This window comes from Caretta caretta, chromosome 15 (genome assembly GCF_965140235.1).
Source record: "Caretta caretta isolate rCarCar2 chromosome 15, rCarCar1.hap1, whole genome shotgun sequence".
Classification (NCBI taxonomy): Eukaryota; Metazoa; Chordata; order Testudines; family Cheloniidae; genus Caretta; species Caretta caretta.
Window position 1 is genome coordinate 27,461,948 of NC_134220.1, and position 27,330 is coordinate 27,489,277.

A 27,330-nucleotide genomic window follows, 5' to 3' on the forward strand; every position below is an offset into this window, starting at 1 on the left:
ACATTCCCTCTCACATTATACTGCTACTAAATGGAAGTACCATTATACTAGTAAAGCCTACTGAAGATATGAGGCCAAGTTTTGGGTTGCAAAGGTGAAATTGGGGGAGGAGTATCAAAGAGTCTGAATTTTGAGGGGAAAGCAAAATAGCACAGTTCAAGGCTGCAGGAAGATCTTACAGCACATTCTTTCCCCATTCCAGCAGAAAGCGAACAAAACTGTCTAGGAGTTGTGTTCCAGCTATCTTGATATATGGAAGACAAATATTTAAGCTGCTGTATTTTCAGTGACAAATTTAGAACTTAAATTTACTTGTATACTATACTGGATCTACAGGAGTGTCTCTAGCAAGTTAGTCTGACAGCACAACTCTCCCATCTCACTTTTAATGGGGAGGCACTCAAGTTTTACAGGCAAGCATAATGGATCTATATCAAGACCTTCCCTTTAGAAGCATACCTCAAGTGTGTGAAGCGCCGACATAATTCCAAGATGAGTTTGTGCATTTCCAGATCAATATATTCATCTAATTTGGTCAAATCTTCTGACAATTCAGGTGTGTATTGTGCTGATAAATAGACACTGAGAAGATTTAACAATTTCTTTGTTTAATAAGTGAATTATTTTCACTACATGGTATTGTACACTGTCATCTGTTCAAAAAAAGATTAACAGTTTTGTTTTTAAAAACAAGAGACTTAGATTTGTATAAACTGGTGAACAGAAATAACTCCTGAGCTTGGTTGGCTTATCAAGTTATTTTCTAGGCTTCTTTGCAGAAGCAAGTCTTTAGGCCAGATATGGACAAATTCTCAGGCAGATCTAGAACCATTTCCACAAGTTACTGCTTTCTGGAACTGGCTGCCACAGGACAACTGCAACTGTAAGAAGGTTCACTCAACAGAATATTGAAATTGTACAAAACATTGTTTACTTTTACCATTAATAGCACAAACAGCACAGCATTACAACTTGGTATTTAAAGTCAAAACTTCCTTTTATCTCCAAGAGAAAGGCTTGAATGTAAAGCCCTGCCAACTCATCTTGATGGGTTGTGTAGATACAGCTTTTTAAACAGAAACTTTGGCTTCAGGAAAGAGACACAAACATTTAAAATAATGGCTTTAATTTTCATTTAAAGCATATGAGAGGGGAAGTGTGCTTTAATTAAATATACATCATACCAGTGATGCTGGTCAGGTTGAGGGTTATTTCTTATGTTGACAGCAATAAAACTAATGTGTACATGACAAGACATTAAAAGAAAAGCAATCCCTTTAAAACAAATTTTTAAAGTAAAAAAAGTTCACAGTGGTTTGTATAAACAGTATGTAACTTCTGACAGTAACAAATTTCTAATCTCACAGCACACTAGTGCCCTCTTTAGTTCCTAAAGAAGAAAACAAGCATTTACACTACTCATTGTACAGATTCAAAAAAGTCAGTTGTACAATTACCCATAATGACAGGATAAGATGCTGTGGACTGTACAGCTGTAACACCGACATAAGGGAAGTTTTAAAAACTCTTCTTGGGAAGGGAGAAAAGTCTTTCATTTGCTGTTACAACCAGCAAATGCCATTCATTAAATCAAAATGAAAAACCACAAACACGTTTATCTATTTTGAGCAAGCTGAACAGTACACGTTACAGTTTTAAAAATGGAGGTTATATACTATAATACAAGTCCCAACTAGGCAGTACCAAATTTACTATTTCTTCGCTTGTTTTGTGATCATACCCCTTGGTGGCGTTACAGGTCTGCTAGCATTAGGCTTCTTTTTCTCTGCAGGTTTCAAAATCTGAAAAGACAATTCAGTCATTTACTATGGTGATTTAGCCAGCAAATAAGCCAATCTGCTAATTTGCTTGTAAAAAACATCCTACAGGTGACCATGATGAGTAAAGTCAGCCAGCAGCTCTGCATGCTCAATGCTAGGAGTAGTGTGATCCCTGCCCACCCAACAGTTATGCTAGTACTAGACCAGACAATCTGGAATCACATGACAGTAAGATTCAGAAAAACAGACAAGACTTCAGTTGGAAAATCTAATTCATGGCGAGAAGTGTGCTCTACTTTATGCCAACGTGGACAGCAACCTAGATCCTTTCTGAGGAGAGAATGAGTGACTGAACTGAATGTAGCCTTTCCAGCCACCTTTCACATTTGTAAAAGTCTATTTGCAGTGAGAACTATTTCTACAATAGAGTTCAGAGTAGCAGCCACGTTAGTCTGTATTCACAAAAAGAAAAGGAGTACTTGTGGCACCTTAGAGACTAACCAATTTATTTGAGCGTAAGCTAAGGTGCCACAAGTACTCCTTTTCTTATTTCTACAATAGTATGTTGGTTTTTTTTAAAGAGCAAATTTGTTAAAAATCAAAATCTTAAAATACTGTACCTGAAAAGAACACATGAGAGTTTCATCCACACTCATCATGGCACCAGCATTGTCAAATTCTCCACAGTAATTTGGGGCAGAAAATAGAGTTACCAATTGCCTTTTTGCAAAGAACTCATACCCATCTTCAACCACCTTTAATAGACAAATAGCTCTATTAGAGTGGAACAGTTTCTTACTACACAGTCATATAACAGTATTTCTCAAATGACATGCTTCTGTGTTAGCCCACATACAGCTGTGAGATAGTATGACTGTCTAGCACAGACAGCTGTAGAAGAGCCATTTAAGCCTAGACAACAGACATTCTAAACTAAGTAGATCAAAACAATTAGGAATGGATACAGGGCCCAATCCTGCAGTGTGATCTATTAGCAATGAAGTTAATTGGACTCTGCTGAGGCACTAGGATCCCACTGGAAGCTCCGGACCATGGATTGTACTTGTAAAAAAGTTAAAATACCTGATGAGCTCTACATATAAGATCCAAATCATGTTTATGGAGAAACTTTGCAACCACTTCAGCACCAAATGTGAAGGACACTCCTCTGTCGTTTTCACCCCATCCTAAGACGTCTTTGTCAGGGTCGGACCATAACAGATCGCAAAGAAGACCCTGATCTGGTACATCAGTGGGACGCATAATTCGCCGAATCTGTTCCATTGACTGAAGGTCTGGCGACAGGCCTGTTAGGAGTTTAAAGATGTATAAATGGTTAATGTTTTACTCAAAGTATGTTCCACACATTAACAAACATTTTGACTCATCTATTAAGACACAAAAAGCCTTAAAGTCCACCCTGTTGATTTGCTGGTGGTGATTAGTATTTATAAAGTTTTATTTTTATTCAACTTTAAAAGCTTTCTGTAACAGGGTGGTCTCTCACCATCAAGAAGCAGTGGGGCCCACGGCCGGCCAACCCTATTCCATGACATGGCCCCATAAAAGAAAAAAGTGCATAGGAGTGGCATGCAAGCTAGCAAATTGAGGGCCAGGTAGTATACAGGACCTCTTGAACATGATAAAGCCCAACTGTTGGGGGAGTGGGGGGGTGGAGAAGGGAAAAGAGAAAAAGAAGAGGGGAAAAAGCCTGGTGAGGAGAAGCCTGACTGCTGCTGAAATATAGCACAGCTCAACAAGGAGGGTTAAAACCCCTTAATTAAGGGGAAGGAACTGAGTGGCCTACAAGCATGAACTGAAAGCCTCAAGTGGGACAGGTTGGATCTGAAGGGCTAAGACACTATTGTATAACAACTTAACAAATTAAGACTCCAACTAGGGGGACATTACTTTAAATACGCCAGGCTATAAATGAATTATGGAAGAATCAGGAAGGAACCGAGTGGATGGTACTCTGAAGGGCCACATCATGCCACAAAGAGGTGTTAGTGACTTGTCTTCACAGTTTTACGATTTAGCAGGAACAGTGGCCTATTGTGGAAGTTCACAAATTTAGGTAGAAGGATGAGAAAGGTCACTTCTGCATTTTACAGAACTGCAATACATCATTCTCACTGCTTAATATTTGTGAACACCTACAAAGTGTGCCTTTAAGACACAAACGGAAAGATATTTAAATAGAAAGAATACTGTACTTGTCTCATTGTTCAGGAATAGTAACATGAAATACTAAGATGGGGAGATATTAAGTTACTGTAACACTGAGGAATATTCATACTATTTTTCACCTAGAGTCTAGCTAAGCTATAATTGTTGCAAATTATAGACCAATACCAAGAGTTGCAATAAGCCACATGTCACTGCTGTGACACTTGGACTGTGTTATACATTAGACCCATTCAGTTACTGAAGTGGTATAAACAGCTGTTAAAAAACCTAACCTAAGTACAATTCAAAAAGGATAAGACTGACTTTTAAGCATAGGCTAACCCCCTGGCATGTCCTAGGGAGGTCCTTGGAATTTATTCTTCTTTTTAGAACCTATGTAAGTCTCTGAGGCCATCTATTTGGCAAATTGCATAGATTCTCTATTTGAAAGGAGATGTGAGTGCAGATGAACATCTATGGAACAGGAAAAGCAGCCAGCCATATATCCCAAATGGTACTAAACTACTTGCTCAATTAAGTATTTCAATGTCTAAAAATATATGCAGCAAGTTCCAGAGTTTGACAACCCATTTAGGGTTGGTTTATTTAACTTACCCTTCAATATCCAGCTCAACCTCAACCTCAACCTTCAATATCCAGCTCAGTGCATGAATTGAGCCTCCCATATTCCCCCTGGGAGAACAGGTGTTCCAGAACTTCAGCAACGAGGATTAAGCCAACAGGGAGTCATTTTCCAACTATGGAAAATGCATAAACACAAACATGGAACTAGCACACCTAGAGGTAAGGGATTAGCAATCACTTGACTAACCACTAGAGAAACACCACATACCTCCATGACAGCAGAATATTTTTTCATCCACAATGGCTGCAATTGGTAAACAGTTAAAACAGTCTGTAAAAGTTTTCCACAGCTTAATGTTATATCTTCTTTTACCTACAAAGCAGTTTTAGAGAAAAAAAACACATATGGTCTCCAAATGAGAACTAGAAAGGATCCAACAATGTTACAATACTACCATTGCTGTCTTAACTTTGCCACAGTGTAGAAATGAAGTGCGAGTGCACACACACACGATCAGCTCCTCTTAGATGCAATGCATTCTACTGCTGATGAAAAAAAGGTCTGAATGAGTTTCAGACTGTAGCAAATTCAGAAAAGCCAAGTGGCTCTTAAAAGTTTCTTTTGGAGTCGTAGGAGTTTCCATGTGTAGAATGAGACTGACCTTTTACAAGTTAGGGCCAGATTCTCTGGCTTGTTCTACTTCCATTGCATTGCTCATACCTTCTCAAACAGGCACAGAGACAGTTCAACCAACTCCTATCCCCCCCGACCCACGCAGCCCCAGTATAGGGGCATTTTGGGAGCATGCTGCACTCTGGAAATACGTAACTAAAAGACTGTCCCTTGGAAGCCACTGTTGACTAGTGTTCAGAGCAGCCTTGAGGCGAATCTTAACTTAGCAGGTACTGTAGCAGATATAAAACCAGTCAGAGAATCAGGGAGTGTAACTGTCTCCCTAATACCCAGACTCTACTCAACTGTATCCAGTTGAAACTAAGATTAGCAGAAAACCTGGACCTAAAATTTAAGCATATTAAAAAAAGTTATGTCTTTATAAAAGTTATCCTAAGCAGCACAAGAGGTGCATGCTGTTTTATATAAAGACATCTATGACTAATCTGTGTTGTTCAACAGTGAATATGTAGAAGATTTAGAAGCCTCATTAATTCATCCAAAGAATGTTCTGGATGAATCAATGTGAGATAAAGTTGCAAGAGACCCCCACTCCCATATGAAGTCTACTGTATTTTACATGTTCTCCCCCTATTTTCATTCAACTCTTTAAAAAAAAATCCTAACAGGCTGGATAACTTCACTTTTAATTTCACCCCAGAAGGCTTTTAAACGTAACTTTAAGCACACTGAAGTTATGATTAACTGAGCACTTGTTTAGAGACATTCTTAGCATAGACCAAACGTATTCAGAGAGTGTATTTTGCTTACTGACCCCCCCCTAAAGTTGGGCAACTTGTGTACGGAATTATGTTAAGATTTACACTGTATACTTATGTAGTCTTTGTCCTAAAAGAGCCTAATTAATATAGGAATCAACACTTTCTCCCAGTGGCAAGTGATAACAGTACATAGCAACACTATACATGGCTCAGAGTTTACCAAAAGCTACCCTCAACACCATGGTGGAATAATGGGTTCACACCAACACTCAGGGACAAGGGCCACCTATTGAATCAGCAATGTAATTTCATGGAGGACCTTGGTTTTCCTTTGAGGTCTTCCATCCACACATATACAGTCCAAACTGCTCAGCATGCAATATCAAATTAGATCACAGCACAAGATAATATAGGACAAGGTATTAGAGCTACACTAACATTTTGGTATATAAACCTAAATTATCTTTTTCAGAGTTCAGAGGACACCAGTAACCCTCAACTGTATCAAAAGTAGAGTGTTCTTTTGACTATGAAAGTGTTTTAATAATGAAGAGTCATAAGTTATGAAGCCAGCTTTATAAAATTTGGCAAAACAAAAAACTGTCTTAGTTTTCTGCACAATTCGTATCCTTATTCTCCCAATAGTATAAAAAGGGCTAAGGGATTTTAAAACTTAAAAAGGTAATATTTTCCAAGCAAAGTTTATATTTTGAAATAGCACAGCACTTTAAAAATCAAATGTGTATATTGTGGACAGCACATATGAAAAAAAACTGTCTTTATGCATGCTTTTAGTCCACACACAGCCAACAGTTAAGGTCACAAGGCACAATAACTAGGAAAGCGGCATTAATTTAATCAATTCCATTTGAAAGGTTGTGTAATTACTGATCATGTATTTGAAAAATAACATTAAAGCAACAAGCGCATCACAGTGGGCTACTGCATGTCAGTTTCTATTCTGCTTTCATATAGTTTACATGAACATTCTTTTAAAGAGTATTATTGCTGGTTGCCAAATTGACTATGAAGACTTAAGTCCTCTTCGTAAAGGATTAGGTTCACCAATGTTCAGAGGACCAGAAGGTCTATGCGCCACAGTCACAATAGGGGTAATAGGAATTCAGCACACTCTATTGTATTAGAAGGTAATTCAGTCTTCATGAACCATTCACTCCTTGGCCCCTCTTCTGTCATCCACAGTAGCAACTGAATGATGTGGATACATTTATACTAAGACCACCAAGATCAAATTTACCAGTCTGATGGATCTGAACAAGACATGAAAGATTCCTCATTCCATTGCCAAACTATGAATAATTAAATCTTAAGAGTTTTCTTTTAATAAGCCAGTAGTGAAGTGGAATCAAAACAATAAATAAGAGTCACTTGTCAGCAAGATTGTTTTTACCAAGAGACAAGAATGCCAGTTACAATTTTAGTTTAGAAGTAAAACTGCAAGCCGAAGTCAATTTTAGTATTTACTGTTCCATTTGGATGCACAAAGATAGCTTCAGTTCTCCTCCTGCCCCCAAAATATATACGATATTTGAAATATATCAGGTCTTTATTGTCTTCCCTTTGTTGGAAGACCTTAACGTGATGTTTGGAAGAGATGAAACATGTCAACCCTGTAATCTGAGCTGCCTCTCTGTCTCCTCTAAAGAGTGGGGGCAGCAGAGGGTGGATAAAAGCTGATAACTTTAAAAAAGTGGACTTATTTGAATTAAATACAAGTTTATTTAAAAACCCTAAAATTACAATTAAAATCATTTAAATTAAATACAAAAAAATATTAAATAGTACAACATATTTGTTGCCAACTTTTAAAGAAAGTCAAACTACTAAAGTGGTGGAAGTCACTGCCTAAGCAACTGGAACCAGATATTGCTGAAGTGCTAAACCAGCTTTTGGACAGCAGTAGCCACTTCTACAGGTGCAGAGAGATTTTTCCCTTCATTTCAGTTTATTCTGCTAATTGAGTTTTATTACTAGTTCATTTGAAATTAAGAAATCAACTGGAAGTTGAAAAAGCAGGGAAGCTTGTTTTGGTCTTCCAATCTATGAAAAAAATAGGCATGAGGATGAGATCTACTAGGTTGAATCTTGAAAAACATAGGATAGGATTGGATCCAGTATGTTTTAGCTCCACTGCAATCCACAAAACTTCTGCTGGCTGAACCCTGTAGGTGCCTACATTCATTTGGCTCTTATGTTTTTGCTGTAAGAGTTCCCTAGGAGCTTACTATTTCTGCCTCTGGGAATGTACACTCCTGCCTCGTTCTAGGTGTCTGGAGTCTTATCTCCTGCCAAATCCCCAGAGTGATTTATGAACCAGGTATCTGGCCACCTAAGTCATGTATACGGCCCAATCTGGTAGGCATGCTCAAATGCTGTTTACAGGATTGTGACTTATTCAAAATCCAGATGATGGAGGAGAAAATCCAGCCAACTGAGGTGGCACCTACCTTGTAGGTTTTAGCTAAGTAGTTAGAGCACTTGCCTGGGTTGTGGAAAACCCAGATTCAATTCCCCCATTCTGTCAGGACATAGAAGATTTGAACAGGGGTCTCCCACCTCTCAGGAAAATTCTTTAACCAGTGAGCTATGAGATATTCTGATATATGGCTCCCTCAGTCATGCTATTCCACTGTAGATAAATAATAAAAGTGTCTCTGGAGCAAGGGGGGGGGGGCGCCAAAAGTTATTAGGTGGGCAGTACCATCACCATGTATGTTAAGTTGTATCATTACTTAAATACATTTGTATAGATATAGTGTACCCTACTGGTTCATGAAAGAAAGCATCAAATTTAGTGTAAAGGCTATATGTAGTTACAAATGGTTCCCAAAGGGGAAAAAAACAACACCTTTTTAGTTATTTTCCTAAAGAAAGTACAAATGCAAACATGATTAAAATAGACTGATTTAAATCAATGTTTCTTGCTTGTTGATTTAAACTGCTTTAATTTAAATCAATCCATCCTAGTTAGTTCACATTACATCCTCATGCTATGTCACTATTCAGGTCCTCCTGAAAAGGGAAAGTAAGGACCAGCTATTTCTAATGTAAACAGTTTTGTAAAAAGTCAAATCTTGTATTTATTATCTGGTAAGTGGGGTATAGGATAAAGGACCATTTATTCTCTAAAGGATTTACAATGTAATTATACATACAAGTTTTATACTTCAGAGAAAAGGTAAATATTTTTGTACTCCAATTTAGAATTTCGATCTTATACAAGATTAGATAGGCTTACAATTTGAACTTTAACAGTGTACAGCAGTTAGAGCTGTTAATCACAGCAGTGATTAAACAGGAATAAAATTATACAAGTCATTCTAAGCAATAGTTTCTATTTTGCTGATCAGACCATAACTGGATCATTTGAGGGTACAAATTTCACCTGCTAAAACAAGCCAAGAGGCCATCTGAGCTATGCAAGAGAGAAGCTGTAAGTTAGTACACAGTTCAAATAAAACCAGAGACCAGGAGAGAATTTTTGTAAGCTGGCATAATTAAGTGTATAACAACCCTCCTCTCCCATCCACCAAAAAACAAATGTTACTTACATTCATCATAAAATCCATAAATTCTATTAATGCTGGCACATTCATGGTTCCCTCTAAGAAGGAAAAAATTCTCAGGATATTTGATTTTGTAGGCCAATAAGAGACAAATTGTTTCTAAAGACTGTTTTCCTCTATCAACATAGTCACCAAGAAATAGATAGTTGCTTTCTGGTGGAAAACCTCCATATTCAAAGAGTCGAAGTAAGTCATAGTATTGTCCATGGATGTCACCTTAAAAACAAAGGCAATCATAAGTGGTACATAAGCGAGAACTTCACTTCAATTGCTGACTGACTTACTAGCCAAATAAAACTTGAGAAAAGTTACATCTATTTCTGATATCTCATGTAAAGCTACATGCTGCCCATCATAGATGTCTGAAGAATCAAATTGTCTCTAGTCATAGTATGAAAATTATGCACATTCAGCAGTATACAGAGTCACTGAAGTTACATAACCCAGTACGTTGTGCTGAATGACCAAAGAATTGCTATCTAAGAATATTCATACATATTTTTTTAATACCTCAATCCAAAAGTTAAAGCTCTTTGAGCCCAATCCTGTAGTCTTTACTCAGGTAAACTCCCATTCGACTCCAATCTTTGCTTGAGAAAAGATTCTATGATCAAGACCCATTATTTTGGTCTTAATGCCTCCAGATGGCATCCATCTGCAGCTTTTCATTTCAGAATGCTGCATATGTAAGAATTAGAAGATCTCTCCCAGATATAAATCTTGAGTACCATTTATGGATGTGTTAAGAAAGTAACAAGATTATTTAAATCCTAGCTGCAAAGTTGGCTTAAAGTGAATGCTACTTTCACTTCTGGTTTAGATTTCTTTTTTTAAAAACAGAGCATGCCTAGCAATCATACTTATAAAGACTACTAGACTTTAAACCAGCTGTGCAGTTATAAGATAGAATGAACAAATTACTCTAAATTGAGGTGATCTTTAGTCTCAGAAAAGGATTTAATAAAACGACCTAATTTAAGAACTATTTAAAAGAGTTACGTATTCTTACTGGAGTGGTTTCCATTTTGCCTTTCATCACAATATAAATTAGACAGGCTAGGAATCTATGCCCCAAATACCTTGCCTAGTACTACGGTGGGTCTCTGTTCTATCCCTAGATTCACTCAGGACTGTGCTAAGGGCAGGGCTTGCTTCATACAAGATCTTCTGTTCTGGGACTCCCCCGCCCAGAAGCAGTCCATCCATCCTTTTTTGGTAGTCTAGTTTCAGCCAACTTATCTTTGTCATTGGGGTTTCTGCTCCTCATCCCCCACTTTTTTACTTCTGTATTTGCTACCCTCTTCATTACTATTCTTTAGATTAACTGGACATTGGTTTGTTTATGCCCTTATGCTACATACAGCCTTTTGTTTAAATCAGCTGATTACAATTGATGTTTTACATTAGTTCTATTTTAGTTACATTTAAGACACCTATTGATAGATATGTAAGAAACAAAATATTTCTGCAAAGATATTTCCAAGTTAACGCCTGTTCACTGAAAGTCAAGTGTCAACTGACCAATACACAGTAAGTCACAATACTTACCACATATTTTAAGTGGGGCTTCAAGTTCTAGTAGAATAGGCTGACTGAGAAAGATTTCTCTGGATTTCAAGCACAGTCCTCTAATTTCATTCTCCTGAAGTTGGACGTTTTTACCTGGTTTTGAACCCCTCACTGTGGAAAGTTAAAAACTGGTTAAATGAATCAAATGACTTGTTAAGTGCCAACCTGCCCCCAACCTCCAAGGTTGCAGTGCTGCTCAAGTTTAGTCTTGTCCCCCTGAGGAGGGAGCCATCCAGGCCAAATCTGTGAGAGTGGCATTGTGACTAGGTTTATGGGACTGTAGCACCACTCACTCAAATTTGGCCCAGACAGCCCTGTCATTATGAAACGTGTGGCTGGGCCAAACGTGAGTAGCACTGTGACTCCGTGCAGCATGTCACAATGCCCAGAGCAGAGAGCCCAGCCCAGCAGGACTGAAGCCTTTGAAGTCTATGCTGCAGGGAGAGCTCTGCATTCCCCCAGTGTGCCCGTCCCCAAGCATTCTGGCTACCAAATTTTGATGATCACTTTGCAAAGCCGTAGTTTCATTCTGAACAAGACTGGTTCAAGATTACAAAGAATTGAATTGAATTTAATTTGAGAGGGAATCTACTCTACTCTTTTAGACAGCAGATCTTCTAGACTTTCCATTTGAGCTTTTGGGCTACCCGACTGATAGCCAAGAGAAACTCTTAAGATCCTCACTGTAACACAAAAAACAACAAAAAATACAACGCACCATTGTTTTTCCTAGCTTTCACCCTAGCCCTTTTGGATTTGGGTTTCTCACTATCTTGTTTCTTACCACCGCCCCACATATCCCAGCCTCAGTTCTTTTCCTGCTTTTCCCCATCCTCTACCCCTTCTGTTACTAACTGTTGGTATCATCAATATTCTCTTCAGCCCTTGTACCCCAACATTTCTGCATCCCCACAACTGGCTCCCTCCCAAGTCTGTCAATAATACCGGTACTTCAGTTTTTGAAGGGTGTTAAGAGTTTTTTTTGTTTTTCTTTAAATTGTCTCCAACCTTTGCTAAATTGACAGTAAAAACCCCAACTCTGTTCTGAGTTAGCATGCTACCAGTGCAGCTTTCCCCTCAGTTTTACTGATCTCATCTCTCTCCCCTCTTTTGCCTCCCGGGGCTCTTTGCAAATGAGCATTAAAATGACACTATGATAGTAAGATCGCTCCTGCTAGGGATATGCCCTGTGCAGTAACAGCAGAGTGGAGACAATATTTGTCTCCTCCTTGCCCTATTAAATAGGAAAAAAGGGTGTGTGTTGTAAATGTCCCTCTTAGGCAAAGTGTTTTACCTCAACAGTTGACTCATTACAGGCCCATCCCTCCAGATCTCAAATGGCAGTCCAGCGTGTCCTGGGGATTTTAATACCTTAAATCTAACAGTGGCAGTATCCAAGGCAGTGTCTTCACAAGAAAAGTTTACAAAAATCCCATCCACCATTCAAGCCAGCTCCATAGTGTTGATAAAGCTCAGGTGGTTTCTGAATTTTTAATCACTATTTTAGTCAGCAGGTTTAGCTAAAATATGAGAAGCCAGCAGAACTTGTCTATATTATTGCTCCCTTAGTTCAGCTGAACTAGTGAAAACTGTTGGGATCAACCCCCAAACATAATCAAGATCAAAGAGGTCTGAACTTCATGGATTAAAGCCCCAACTTCAGTAAATTAAAAGCTATCATCAGTGGCTAGAATGGTAGTGGTGGGAGCTCAAAGACCTAACTTGCCAACTATAATTACAGCCCTGCACATATAAAAATTTATATCCGCGGAACCGCAGGACTCACGGTGAAAGGAACAGAACATGGGGCCACCACTCCCAGAAGCCAGCACCCCATGCCAGCAGCTCCTCCAGCATGGCTGAACCACCCCCAGCCCTGCTGCCATCCCTTCCACACAGTTGTCTGCATGTCCCATCTGGGGGGTGTGCGCACTGCTTGGACAGAAAGGTGAGACCAGTAACAGTTGCCGGTGAGCCTGGTGCCTGCCCCAATGGGCGGGGTTGGGGGCGGTAGAGTCACACTGGAGGAGCTGACAGTACAGGGCACTGGCCCCACATTCTGCTCCTTTCACTGCTGCAGTTCCATGGATACTGATTTATATCCACGGACACCCGCATCTGCGGATATAAATTTGTATCTGCGCAGGGAGAGAGTTTGAATAAAAGAGGATCTTCACCTGGGCTGCAGCGTGGCCATAGAGAAGTGGGTTTTTAGTAATTGATGTCAAAGACCAATTACAATTCTGAGTTGTGAAGGCAGCTCTAGTAGTCTTCAAACACTGCTCTCCTATGAGAGCATCTTTGATCACACACTCTATCTCAGTGGTGTTTCTGAGCAATCAGAGGCGCACCGAGAGAGTTATCTACATCCATTACATAGAGAAGGAAGTAGCTAGTAGCTCTGACAGTCTGCAGAAAAATACATCAGCTGGCAAATGGCCCAAGTTGTATATAATGCTGTCATACCAGGTAAAGTCGCAATGGTAGTAGCAATGACCTAGGGTATGTCTACACTACGGAATAAGGTCGAATTTATAGAAGTCGGTTTTTTAGAAATCGGTTTTATAAATTCGAGTGTGTGTGTCCCCACAGAAAATGCTCTAAGTGCATTAAGTGCATTAACTCGGCGGAGCGCTTCCACAGTACCGAGGCAAGCGTCGACTTCCGGAGCGTTGCACTGTGGGTAGCTATCCCACAGTTCCCGCAGTCTCCGCTGCCCATTGGAATTCTGGGTTGAGATCCCAATGCCTGATGGGGCTAAAACATTGTCGCGGGTGGTTCTGGGTACATATCGTCAGCCTCCCGTTCCCTCCCTCCCCCCGTGAAAGCAAGGGCAGACAATCATTTCGCGCCTTTTTTCCTGAGTTACCTGTGCAGACGCCATACCATGGCAAGCATGGAGCCCGCTCAGGTAACCGTCACCCTATGTCTCCTGGGTGCTGGCAGACGCGGTACGGCATTGCTACACAGTAGCAGCAACCCCTTGCCTTGTGGCAGCAGACGGTACAGTACGACTGGTAGCCGTCATCGTCATGTCTGAGGTGCTCCTGGTCGCCTCTGTGAGGTCGATCAGGAGCGCCTGGGCAGACATGGGCACAGGGACTAAATTTGGAGTGACTTGACCAGGTCATTCTCTTTAGTCCTGCAGTCAGTCCTATTGAACCGTCTTATGGTGAGCGGGCAGGCGATACGGACTGCTAGCAGTCGTACTGTACCATCTTCTGCCGAGCAGTCATGAGATGTGGATGGCATGCAGTCCTTCTGCACCGTCTGCTGCCAGCCAAAGATGTAAAAGATAGATGGAGTGGGTCAAAACAAGAAATAGACCAGATTTGTTTTGTACTCATTTGCTTCCCCCCCTCCCCTGTCTTAGGGGACTCATTCTTCTAGATCACACTGCAGTCACTCACAGAGAAGGTGCAGCGAGGTAAATCTAGCCATGTATCAATCAGAGGCCAGGCTAACCTTCTTGCTCCAATAAGGACAATAACTTAGGTGCACCATTTCTTATTGGAACCCTCCGTGAAGTCCTGCCTGAAATACTCCTTGATGTAAAGCCACCCCCTTTGTTGATTTTAGCTCCCTGAAGCCAACCCTGTAAGCGCCCCTCCCAGCGTCAGAGCAATGGCAAACAATCGGGCATCTGAGAGTGCTGTCCAGAGCAGTCACAATGGAGCGCTCTGATGGGGCTAAAACATTGTCGCGGGTGGTTCTGGGTACGTGTCGTCAGGCCCCCGTTCCCTCCCTCCCTCCGTGAAAGCAAGGGCAGACAATCATTTCGCGCCTTTTTTCCTGAGTTACCTGTGCAGACGCCATACCAAAGCAAGCATGGAGCCCGCTCAGGTAACCGTCACCTTATGTCTCCTGGGTGCTGGCAGACGCGGTACGGCTTTGCTGCACAGTAGCAGCAACCCCTTGCCTTCTGGCAGCAGACGGTGCAATACGACTGGTAGTCGTCCTCATCGTGTCCGAGGTGCTCCTGGCCGCGTCGGCTGGGAGCGCCTGGGCAGACATGGGCGCAGGGACTAAATTTGGAGTGACTTGACCAGGTCATTCTCTTTAGTCCTGCAGTCAGTCCTATTGAACCGTCTTATGGTGAGCAGGCAGGCGATACGGACTGCTAGCAGTCGTACTGTACCATCTTCTGCCAGGCAGGCAAGAGATGAGGATTGCTAGCAGTCGTATTGCACCATCTTCTGCCAGGCAGGCAAGAGATGGGGATGGCTAGCAGGCGTACTGTACCATCTTCTGCCGAGCAGCCATGAGATGTGGATGGCATGCAGTCCTTCTGCACCGTCTGCTGCCAGCCAAAGATGTAAAAGATAGATGGAGTGGGTCAAAACAAGAAATAGACCAGATTTGTTTTGTACTCATTTGCCTCCTCCCCTGTCTAGGGGACTCATTCCTCTAGGTCACACTGCAGTCACTCACAGAGAAGGTGCAGCGAGGTAAATCTAGCCATGTATCAATCAGAGGCCAGGCTAACCTCCTTGTTCCAATAACAACGATAACTTAGGTGCACCATTTCTTATTGGAACCCTCCGTGCAGTCCTGCCTGAAATACTCCTTGATGTACAGGCACCCCCTTTGTTGATTTTAGCTCCCTGAAGCCAACCCTGTAAGCCGTGTCGTCAGTCGCCCCTCCCTCCGTCAGAGCAACGGCAGACAATCGTTCCGCGCCTTTTTTCTGTGCGGACGCCATACCACGGCAAGCATGGAGCCCGCTCAGCTCACTTTGGCAATTAGGAGCACATTAACCACCACACGCATTATTCAGCAGTATATGCAGCACCAGAACATGGCAACGCGATACCGGGCGAGGAGGCGACGTCAGCGCGGTCCCGTGAGTGATCAGGACATGGACACAGATTTCTCTGAAAGCATGGGCCCTGACAATGCATGCATCATGGTGCTAATGGGGCAGGTTCATGCTGTGGAACGCCGATTCTGGGCTCGGGAAACAAGCACAGACTGGTGGGACCGCATAGTGTTGCAGGTCTGGGACGATTCCCAGTGGCTACGAAACTTTCGCATGCGTAAGGGCACTTTCATGGAACTTTGTGACTTGCTTTCCCCTGTCCTGAAGCGCATGAATACCAAGATGAGAGCAGCCCTCACAGTTGAGAAGCGAGTGGCGATAGCCCTGTGGAAGCTTGCAACGCCAGACAGCTACCGGTCAGTTGGGAATCAATTTGGAGTGGGCAAATCTACTGTGGGGGCTGCTGTGATGCAAGTAGCCCACGCAATCAAAGATCTGCTGATATCAAGGGTAGTGACCCTGGGAAATGTGCAGGTCATAGTGGATGGCTTTGCTGCAATGGGATTCCCTAACTGTGGTGGGGCTATAGATGGAACCCATATCCCTATCTTGGCACTGGAGCACCAAGCCGCCGAGTACATAAACCGCAAGGGGTACTTTTCGATAGTGCTGCAAGCTCTGGTGGATCACAAGGGACGTTTCACCAACATCAACGTGGGATGGCCGGGAAAGGTGCATGATGCTCGCATCTTCAGGAACTCTGGTCTGTTTCAAAAGCTGCAGGAAGGGACTTTATTCCCAGACCAGAAAATAACTGTTGGGGATGTTGAAATGCCTATATGTATCCTTGGGGACCCAGCCTACCCCTTAATGCCATGGCTCATGAAGCCGTACACAGGCAGCCTGGACAGTGGTCAGGAGCTGTTCAACTACAGGCTGAGCAAGTGCAGAATGGTGGTAGAATGTGCATTTGGACGTTTAAAGGCGCGCTGGCGCACTTTACTGACTCGCTTAGACCTCAGCAAAACCAATATTCCCACTGTTATTACTGCTTGCTGTGTGCTCCACAATATCTGTGAGAGTAAGGGGGAGACGTTTATGGCGGGGTGGGAGGTTGAGGCAAATCGCCTGGCTGCTGGTTACGCGCAGCCAGACACCAGGGCGGTTAGAAGAGCACAGGAGGGCGCGGTACGCATCAGAGAAGCTTTGAAAAACAGTTTCATGACTGGCCAGGCTACGGTGTGAAAGTTCTGTTTGTTTCTCCTTGATGAACCCCCCCACCCCTTGGTTCACTCTACTTCCCTGTAAGCTAACCACCCTCCCCTCCTCCCTTTAATCATTGCTTGCAGAGCCAATAAAGTCATTGCTGCTTCACAGTCATGCATTCGTTATTCATTCATCACACAAATAGGGGGATGACTACCAAGGTATCCCAGGAGGGGTGGTGGAGGAGGGAAGGAAAATGCCACACAGCACTTTAAGCACAGCACTTTAAAAGTTTACAACTTTAAAATTTATTGAATGACAGCCTTCTTTTTTTTGGGCAATCCTCTGTGGGGGAGTGGCTGGTTGGCCGGAGGCCTCCCCACCGCGTTCTTGGGCGTCTGGGTGTGGAGGCTATGGAACTTGGGGAGGAGGGCGGTTGGTTACAGAGGGGCTGCAGTGGCAGTCTGTGCTCCAGCTGCCTTTGCTGCAGCTCAACCATACACTGGAGCATACTGGTTTGGTCCTGCAGCAGCCTCAGCATTGAATCCTGCCTCCTCTCATCACGCTGCCGCCACCTTTGAGCTTCAGCCCTGTCTTCAGCCCGCCACTTACTCTCTTCAGCCCGCCACTTACTCTCTTCAGCCCTCCACCTCTCCTCCCGGTCATTTTGTGCTTTCCTGCACTCTGACATTATTTGCCTCCACGCATTCGTCTGTGCTCTGTCAGTGTGGGAGGACAGCATGAGCTCGGAGAACATTTCATCGCGAGTGCGTTTTTTTTTCTTTCTAAGCTTCACTAGCCTCTGGGAAGGAGAAGATCCTGTGATCATTGAAACACATGCAGCTGGTGGAGAAAAAAAAAGGGACAGCGGTATTTAAAAAGACACATTTTATAAAACAGTGGCTACACTCTTTCAGGGTAAACCTTGCTGTTAACATTACATACATAGCACATGTGCTTTCGTTACAAGGTCGCATTTTGCCTCCTCCCACCGCGTGATTTTGGTTGAATGCCAGCAAACATACACTGCAATGCTTTGTTCTACAGTGATTCCCCAGTACGTGTTGCTGGCCTGGAGTGGTAAAGTGTCCTACCATGAAGGACGAAATAAGGCTGCCCTCCCCAGAAACCTTTTGCAAAGGCAGAACCGCAAATGCCAGGGCAAAGTAATCCTTTCACATGCTTGCTTTTAAACCATGTATAGCATTTTAAAAGGTACACTCACCAGAGGTCCCTTCTCCGCCTGCTGAGTCCAGGAGGCAGCCTTGGGTGGGTTCGGGGGGTACTGGCTCCAGGTCTAGGGTGAGAAACAGTTCCTGGCTGTCGGGAAAACCGGTTTCTCCGCTTGCTTGCTGTGAGCTATCTACAACCTCCTCCTCATCATCTTCTTCGTCCCCAAAACCTACTTCTGTATTGCCTCCATCTCCATTGAAGGAGTCAAACAACACGGCTGGGGTAGTGGTGGCTGAACCCCCTAAAATGGCATGCAGCTCATCATAGAAGCGGCATGTTTGGGGCTCTGACCCAGAGCGGCTGTTCGCCTCTCTGGTTTTCTGGTAGGCTTGCCTCAGCTCCTTCAGTTTCACGCGGCACTGCTTCGGGTCCCTGTTATGGCCTCTGTCCTTCATGCCCTGGGAGATTTTCAGAAAGGTTTTGGCATTTCGAAAACTGGAACGGAGTTCTGATAGCACGGATTCCTCTCCCCAAACAGCGATCAGATCCCGTACCTCCCGTTCAGTCCATGCTGGAGCTCTTTTGCGATTCTGGGACTCCATCATGGTCACCTCTGCTGATGAGCTCTGCATGGTCACCTGCAGCTTGCCACGCTGGCCAAACAGGAAATGAGATTCAAAAGTTCGCGGTTCTTTTCCTGTCTACCTGGCCAGTGCATCTGAGTTGAGAGCGCTGTCCAGAGCGGTCAGAATGGAGCACTCTGGGATAGCTCCCGGAGGCCAATACCATCGAATTGTGTCCACAGTACCCCAAATTCGAGCCGGCAACATCGATTTAAGCGCTAATCCACTTGTCAGGGGTGGAGTAAGGAAATCGATTTTAAGAGCCCTTTAAGTCGAAATAAAGGGCTTCATTGTGTGGACGGGTGCAGGTTTAAATCGATTTAACGCTGCTAAATTCGACCTAAAGTCCTAGTGTAGACCAGGGCCTAGCCAATAGCATAGACACAGTTCCAGCATATGAGGCTTGCCTACACTTGTGGATTAGTAGTGTCAGTTGATGTCACAGGTACTATTTTTTCCTAGCGTAGACAAGGCTGCAGACTCACAAATCTAGTTTTTTGAAGTTTTGAAATTGAACTTCAGTTCAAATTACAAAGTGTGTTAACTGTATGCAAATTAATTGCAGGTCAAAGGTGTAACATCACCACCACTCAAGGAATACATGCTTCACTATCTGTAATATTGTATGCAGCGATGTTGTAGCTCTGTCAGTCCCCGATATTAGACACATAGGGCGGATGAGGTAATATCTTTCATTGGACCAACTTCTGTCTGAGACAAGCTTTTGAGTTTATACAGAACTCTTCTTCAGGTCGGGGAAACGTGTTTTTAATCTATTATATTTTGGACTGCCAAGGATCACCACATATACCTTCAGAGATCCAGTAACTACCTAAACACTAAGTCTTAAGAAGTCTATAGCCAGACACTCAGATAACAGAGTATGACTGGAGGAGTAAGTCTGGGATAAAAACCGTAACACACACACACACACACACCCCACCTACCTTACTTCAAAACAAGGACACTCCACAAGAGAAGTAGATCACATCATGGAACGGGCCACCCAAATATCCCAAGAGAACCTGCTTCACTACAGAAATAAAACCCACTTGGACAGCACACCCCTAGCTGTCACCTACCACTTGACACAAACTCATGAGGCATGGAACTACAGCCCATAATTAAGGCTTCAATTTTGTCACAGAGGTCAAGCAAGTCACAGAATCCATGACTTCCTCCGTGACTTCAGCCCCAGTGGCTGAGAGCTACAGGGTCCCAGGGCCTCCCACAGTGGCGGGGAGCTGTGAGATACCCTGGCAGCTCCCCTGCTGCCGCCACAGGGCAGGGGGAGCCTGAAGCGCTGAGTCCCCACAGGTGGTGGGGGCCCCAGAGCTCCCAGCTACCCTGCCCCTTCCCGTTTTATCATGGATATTTTTAGTAAAAGTCAGGGACAGGTCATAGGCTTCCGTGAATTTCTCTTTACAGGGGTCCCCGGTGTACGTCAGGGTTGCATTCCTGAAAAGGGTGACTGACGCCAAAAAGGATACCAGAGAATTTTTCTCCATAAGAAAGAATGGCCTGCCCCGCCTCCTCCTCCAAGCACACCCCGTACTCGCTCTTCCCCCTTCCTTTCCCAACATCACCTGAACGCTGCGGGAAGCACCCAAAGAAAAGCCATGCAAAAGGTGAAGCGACAGATATGCGGATCAGGACTGACTGAATCCGAACACGTTCCCCTATTGATGAGCGATGGATACGCGAAACGACAGGTGAGGGGGAAACGTATACCAGGGACCCCCTGGTATTGCCAGCGACCTGTCCAAGCCTTTATACTGCTTCTGAGGGGTGTGTGGAAAACGGTTCTGTATTATAGTTTAAATAAATTATTACTCAGAGTTCTGTATGCCTAGTAAGGAATCTATTTGTCAAAAAACATTTTCTGAATCTTTTTTGTTGTCTGTATTGTTACAGGAATACTTGCTGACAGGTATTTTGAAATAAATTACCAAAAATAATTGAAACTGGTGTGATTATGTAGTGTTATTTTGACAAAAAAATACACAGAATTTTAAAATATTGTGCGCATCATTTTTAGGCACAGAATTCCCGCAGGTGTAGCTCTAGGTAAGCTTGAAAGCATTCCTCTCTCACCAACAAAGTTGATCCAATAAAAGATCTGACCTCACCCACAGTGTCTCTAATATCCTGGGACCAATATGGCTATAACACTGCATATCTGTAATATCATCATGCATTGACATTACATGGCATTACTGGAATTGCCACTAAATTTCAAGTGTTCCATTAAAATGTTCAAAGCAAGTAATGAAGCATAGAAATATAAGTTAAATCTTTATTTCATAATAGTTTATTGTGCATGAAGCTACTCAGCCATATAGCAATTTTCTAAACACTTTCTGAGCTGAGCAAGTTGTCCAAAATGCCAAATATCCAGCAGCAACTAACAAATCTATAGAAAAAGTGATCAAAGTTAATTGCATTATAAGAGACACTAGAGAAAAATTAACATTTAAATATTAAAGTTAACCTTTGCTTTAAAGATTAACAAGTGTATGGGTTTATCTGTAATTTCTGTGGAGAGGAAACAGATTTAATCTTGCATTAGTCAGTCGTATTAGGTACCACGACACTGAAACCCTGAATCCCACATTTTAAAAAAGCAAGGAGATTAAATAGGCTTAGAATGAGCAAAATTATGCAGTCCACAGGCATTCCGTTATATTTGAAACTAGACCAACCAAAGATGGCACGAGTCTATTTTTGCTAGAAGTGATAATCTGAAACAGAAATCAGTATTAAACTTTCTGGGATTGTCCTGTAGATGTCCATGCCAGAATCTTGTTTTCATGTAAGAATAAGCAATTTCTAGTCCTTTGGATGCTGACAGTCTTGACAATATAAACTGATGGCTCTGTTTCCAGGGCACATTAAACTCATTGCCACAGAATGATAGAAGGAAAGAGAGAAGTGGGGAAATCTCTTGAAATTCAGTACTTTTTTTTTTTTTTTTTTGCATGACTTTTGAAATGCTTTGATTCAAAGGTGTAACCAGGCCAGAGAACGGAAATTTTAGTTTTCTGTAGTCTTAATGACTCCTAAACTAGCTGATATGCATAATCTGCTTGAATTGCTGATGGAGATATGATACCTCTGTCCTGGTGTGTTGGAAAGGTACCTCCTGGCTTCAGAAATATAAGATGGTCAGCAGGACTGCCTGTGGTGTGAGAAGTTGTCTATATTTTTGGAACAAGGATTCTCTCATCCACAATAAGAACTGGCCAGAGAAAGCAGCATATTCAGCCTGAATGAATCCTTAAGAGGCTGCTCTGAGGGATTCTCCAAATAGATCAGTCACACTAAAAGTCACAAATTATGTTACCATAATGATGTAAACTTCTGATTTTTCTTTGAACTTGAAGCAACATAAGGCAGCTTGGGCTGAGATCATGCAGGAAGATACCACCTGGCAGTTTGGCCATGTAATCACTTTTTTTTTTTCTTTTAGGTGTGCTTGATAGTTTTGTACATATTAATTAATATTTTTCTAGAGGCACTGAAAGCACTATCTCTACATACAAGAACTGAAGTATTCTGGGATTGATAGTGGCTCAGGCTAAGGAGGATTCAGTTGAGAACAGAATAAAATAGTTCATCACAAGTACTAATTGCACCTGATCTTTATGGATATATTTATGATGCTGTCTTATTCTCCAATGTCAATAAAATACATTGACAGATTCTTTCCTCTTTTAGACAGAGATTATTTTATAAAGAAGAAACTTGGATTAAGGCCTCTTGGTTTAGTTGTTTCTCTTAGCAAGACAATCTTCTCCATTGTGGGAGATATGAGAAATTATGGAGAAACTCTGTGGCCAGAATGAAAGATATAAGGGAAAGATGATAATCCTCTGGGTCCTGTGCTACACCCCAGCTTTTGAATAGTCCCTTGGAGGAATCCTTTCAGTGTGCCACGCCCCCAAGGGATCTCGCTCTTCCTTACAGGTAGGTGACTCAGTCTCCACACTTGAGACTGAGCCTCTGGACCCCAGCACTGTATCATATGTGAGCTCTGCTCAGCAAGTCCAACTGTGCCAGACTCCTGATCAGAGACTTTTACACTCTTCAGGAACCAAAGCATCTCAACAAGTGACACCAGGCAGTCTTTTCAAAAGGCAGGAGGATTTATTAGTCAACTGAAACACAGCATCAGGAAGTCTTTACATTAGCATAGAGAATCAAGGTTAAGACAGTCCATCCTGGCTAAGGTAGCATTCCATACAGCCAAGGAGACATGGAATCCATTTTTTTCCATCTCTCTGTCGTCCCAGGTGAGAGATTCCAAGTCTCTTCCAAAAGCCACACAGTCCTATCACCTCTTAGTCCTTTGTGTTCCTGCAGAGCCAGGTTGAGTTCACAAACTCCACTGCCTGCAGGAGTTTCACTGTTAGATGTTAACTGATCAGTTCTTGGTGCTCCCATTGTCTTCCCAGATCCTCCATGGATATGGGTCGGTGTCAGCCAGTCCTCTAATGACACATTCGTTCCACCATAGACAGTTATGTAAGAACCCCTCATGTCTCCTGATCTGTCCCAAAAGTAGCTTTTTAACCCTTTTATACCCCCTGAGTAGCAACCCCTAGTCAAGTAAGTTACTGCCAGGCACATAATTTATGAAAGTATTACAGAAAATTCCCACTTCACCAGATGTCAACATTCTAATGCATGTACTTTTCTAAGGCTGCCTGAATTGGAAGCCACCATCACCTCTACATAGATCTGCTGCTGACGCAACCCAGGGCCATCTTGAAGTCAAATCAGACAAATCAGAGGTTGAAGTCACAAGTCTAAAAGAGCTAGCCAGAAGCACTAGTCTATTGGCGCTTTCCATGACTCTAAATTGCAATGTGTGAAGATAGCTGTGGGGAGACAAACAGAACCAATGGTGCCTTTGGGACTGTTTTTTCCCTTCATAATAACCTGCTACTACACGATTGACCTCTGAAGACATGAAGATTCATCACAGAAGCCTCAAGCTGTCATAAAAGAAAGACTGACAGGTTCCAACCACTCAAATTCCCAGAAGTTGAAGGGGAAAAAAAAATCTCACTCTAAAACCCTGGACAGTAGTCAGCAATGCTTGATTAGAGGGCTGTGCGCACAAAGGACAGAACTGCACCCTAAACAGAAAGGTCAGTGTGAGCACATTTTGTCATTGCTATCCCACTACTTCAATAAGAAGCAGTACAATTCTCTAATGAAGATGGCCCTATGATGATAAAAGCTGCAAGAATAGATTATGTCGCTCAGGAATAAGGTGTAGAGGGAGAATTGGAAGGGACTCATGGACCGAGTCCTTTATACATACATTACTACTCAAAATATTCTTTCAAACATGAAACCAAATTTCTTCTTGTCCTTAGATTAGGTTAAAAGTAACACTTACAGAGCCGACAGCTAAAAAAAATGCGGGACTCATGTTTTCTTTACCAAAGCTTGTGTAAGATCATATCTACACTACAAACATCTGCCAGAACAGTTATGTCAGTCAGGGATATGAGATGTAGGGATATGACACAGCTGTGCCAGCAATAGCCCCTTCTGTAATGCAGTTACATAAACAAAAGCACAGTTCACCAGGGCTTTTACCAGCACAGCTATGTTGATCAGGGATCATCTTTCTTACACCAGCAAAACTGTGCTTCTGCCAATATACCTTATTTTGCTCTTATGGCAGAGTTGCTCTCTCCTCCAGTGGAGAAGTTACATCTCCTGCCAAAAGCAAGTTTTGCTAGCATAAGAGGTGTCCACACTAGTAGCACGTTGCCAGTACAATATACTGGCACAGCTATAATGGCAAAGCACTTCATGTAGACATGGCCCAAGATGACTTGGTCTAACAGCAACAGTACAGTTCAATACTAGATTAAACAATCTTTCCTGAGTTTTAACATGGTATCCAATAGTAAACAAGTAAGGCCAAACTAAAGGCATTTGCAGATCATTCCTATGACAATTTTACACTTAATTTTGTATCAAGGGCAAAAAAGGGATAAATAACTTGCGAATGGTTAAAATTCAACTATTAGCTGACTGAGCAGCAGCTATGTTGAGGTGGCCATTTCAGATTCAGAACTGGAACTGAAAAGATACTCCTAGATGCTCGAGCCTCTATGGGTATGCATACACAGCAATTAGACACCGGCTGACTCAGGCTCACAGAGCTTGGGCTAACTAGCTATTTAACTGTCACGCAGGTGTTTTGGATTGGGGTGCAACCCAAATTTTGGGACCCTCCCACCTCACAGGGTCCTAGAGCCCAAGTCAGCTGGCACAGGCCAGCTGTGGGTTTCTAATGCAGCGTAGGCAACCTAAGGGTATAGCTATACTGCAACATAAGCCCAGGATTAGCAGAACTTGAGTTAGCAGACCCTGGGTTTGTTAACCTAGGGCATGAGCATCTAAGCTCATTTTTAACCCCATGTTAGGAATCGCTGAAATGTGGATCCCAGCCTGAGGCTCCAGCATCTACACCATATTATGCAGGTCTAAGTCCAACCATCCATATCCCAGACCTCCTAATGTTATCCCAAAAAAACGTGGATGCTCTAGCCCTCTGTTCATGGTGCAATGTGGGAAAACTTGACTGCCCAACAAACTTGACTGTCCAGAGGACAAAGCGTCGGCCTGTGGAATACTTTTGGCAGACTCCTAGAGCATGAATCCAAGGGGAGGGGGTAGGGGAGGGGCATCTCCACTGCAGAACAGTAAGGTTTGAACTCTGGGTTCTGGCCTGACTCAGGCCCGGACCCTCCTCCCCCATGGGGTCCTGAGACCCTATATCTGAGCAATTTGTGTGCAGACAAAAAGGGGGTTAGGTTTGAGTCTGAGTTTGAACCCTGGGCTTACACTGCAGTGTATACATACCCCAAGGAGAGAAAATTCTAAGGCTATTAACTTTGATAAGACTAAAACTCACAGTAGCACCACCAAATTGAAAGTGTGTACTTCACATATGACTGAAGAACAAAATAGCATTTTGTGTAATATTTACTCAGACTGTTTAAGTAGTAATGTGCATTCACTGAGGTAGAGGTTATGAGGGGAGCCTGGGGGAACTGGGATTGTTTAGTCTGCGGAAGAGAAGAATGAGGGCGGATTTGATAACTGCTTTCAACTACCTGAAAGGGGGTTCCAAAGAGTATGGATCTAGACTGTTTTCAGTGGTAGTAGATGACAGAACAAGGAGTAATGGTCTCAAGTTGCAGTGGGGGAGGTTTAGGTTGGATATTAGGGAAAAAAATTTCACTAGGAGGGTGGTGAAGCACTGGAATGGGTTACTTAGGGAAGTGGTGGAATCTCCTTCCTTTGAGGTTTTTAAGGTCAGGCTTGACAAAGCCCTGGCTGGGATGATTTAGTTGGGGATTGGTCCTGCTTCGAGCAGGGGGTTGGACTAGATGACCTCCTGAGGTACCTTCCAACCCTGATATTCTATGACTTGCTCACATCAGTGACAGTGGTAGAAATAAATGTTGGAAGACCTAGATTCTAAGTATCTAATTCTATAAGTCATTGCTGTATCTCTGCAGAAGGATATCCATACTAAAGGGTATGACCCATTCCAAACTAGTGAGCACTCCTTGTTAATTAGGGACACCATGCGTCCCACATGCACCAGGCTTGCCCAATGAGCTTTGAAATAGGGTTACTTAAATAGCTTGTTTAATAAAATGCTCCTATAATTCTGTCAGCAGCATGGGATTTAAAAGAAAGCCAGAGAAGTCTCAGAACAAGCTGCCAGATCTGAGTGCAGTGAACTTTTAAAAAGACAGACGAGTTCATATTCAGCACGTAGCTGTTCAGACAGAAGTCAACATTTGTGCGCTCCTAAATGCTACAAGAACATGTCTCCAAGCCCATTTTCAACAACTTCACCACACTAGCTCCTTTGTGAAAAGAGGCTGACCATGGAGCAAACATGGAGACACCTCCACACAAACACTGTTGCAGTTTCAGTGATCACCACTACCACCTCAACTCACATCTCTGGCATTATGACCAGCTATGGGAGCACATGGGCAGTGGTTCTCCTTACAAGAACATGGTGGAGTGGCTGTATTTGTGAAAGACAACAATGATTGAACTTGGTGGCTTGTTTTGAGGAAGACTGCATTTCCACAACTGCATGAACCCTATAAGGATCTTCACAAAAACAAGGAAATTATTGAAATGTTAGATGCAAGAGTATTTAGAACATATAGCTCAATTTTTTGAAAAACTATGAAAAATATTTGCATTTACTTCTAGAAAATGAAAGCCTTTTTACCTAAGGAAGAGTTAGGAAATAAGAATTCCATGTAATACTTTTCCTTTCCCACAAAAAGTTTTCTTCCCAAAGCATACCTCAGAGTGCTTTGTAAGGTTAAAACATTGATTAGTAAGTTATTATATATATTACAGTTGCACCTGGAGGCTCCAATCAGCATCAGGGCCCTATTGTGCTAAGTACTGTACAAACATAG

At 42.6% G+C, this 27,330-nt stretch overlaps 1 protein-coding gene across 1 annotated transcript in view; it reads right to left on the reverse strand.

Moving 5' to 3' along the window:
* Window positions 1-591: 591 nt before the first annotated feature.
* The window catches only part of PPP1CC (protein phosphatase 1 catalytic subunit gamma), a 36,239-nt gene continuing 9,500 nt past the window's right edge, over window positions 592-27,330 (reverse strand). The window contains exons 2-7 of the mRNA XM_048820942.2: window positions 11,066-11,197; window positions 9,503-9,733; window positions 4,804-4,908; window positions 2,865-3,088; window positions 2,402-2,536; window positions 592-1,802 (exon numbers count right to left, since the gene is read on the reverse strand). Of these exons, the coding sequence (XP_048676899.1) occupies window positions 1,713-1,802; window positions 2,402-2,536; window positions 2,865-3,088; window positions 4,804-4,908; window positions 9,503-9,733; window positions 11,066-11,197 (917 nt within the window). The 3' untranslated portion in view covers window positions 592-1,712. The remainder of the gene's footprint in view (window positions 1,803-2,401; window positions 2,537-2,864; window positions 3,089-4,803; window positions 4,909-9,502; window positions 9,734-11,065; window positions 11,198-27,330) is intronic.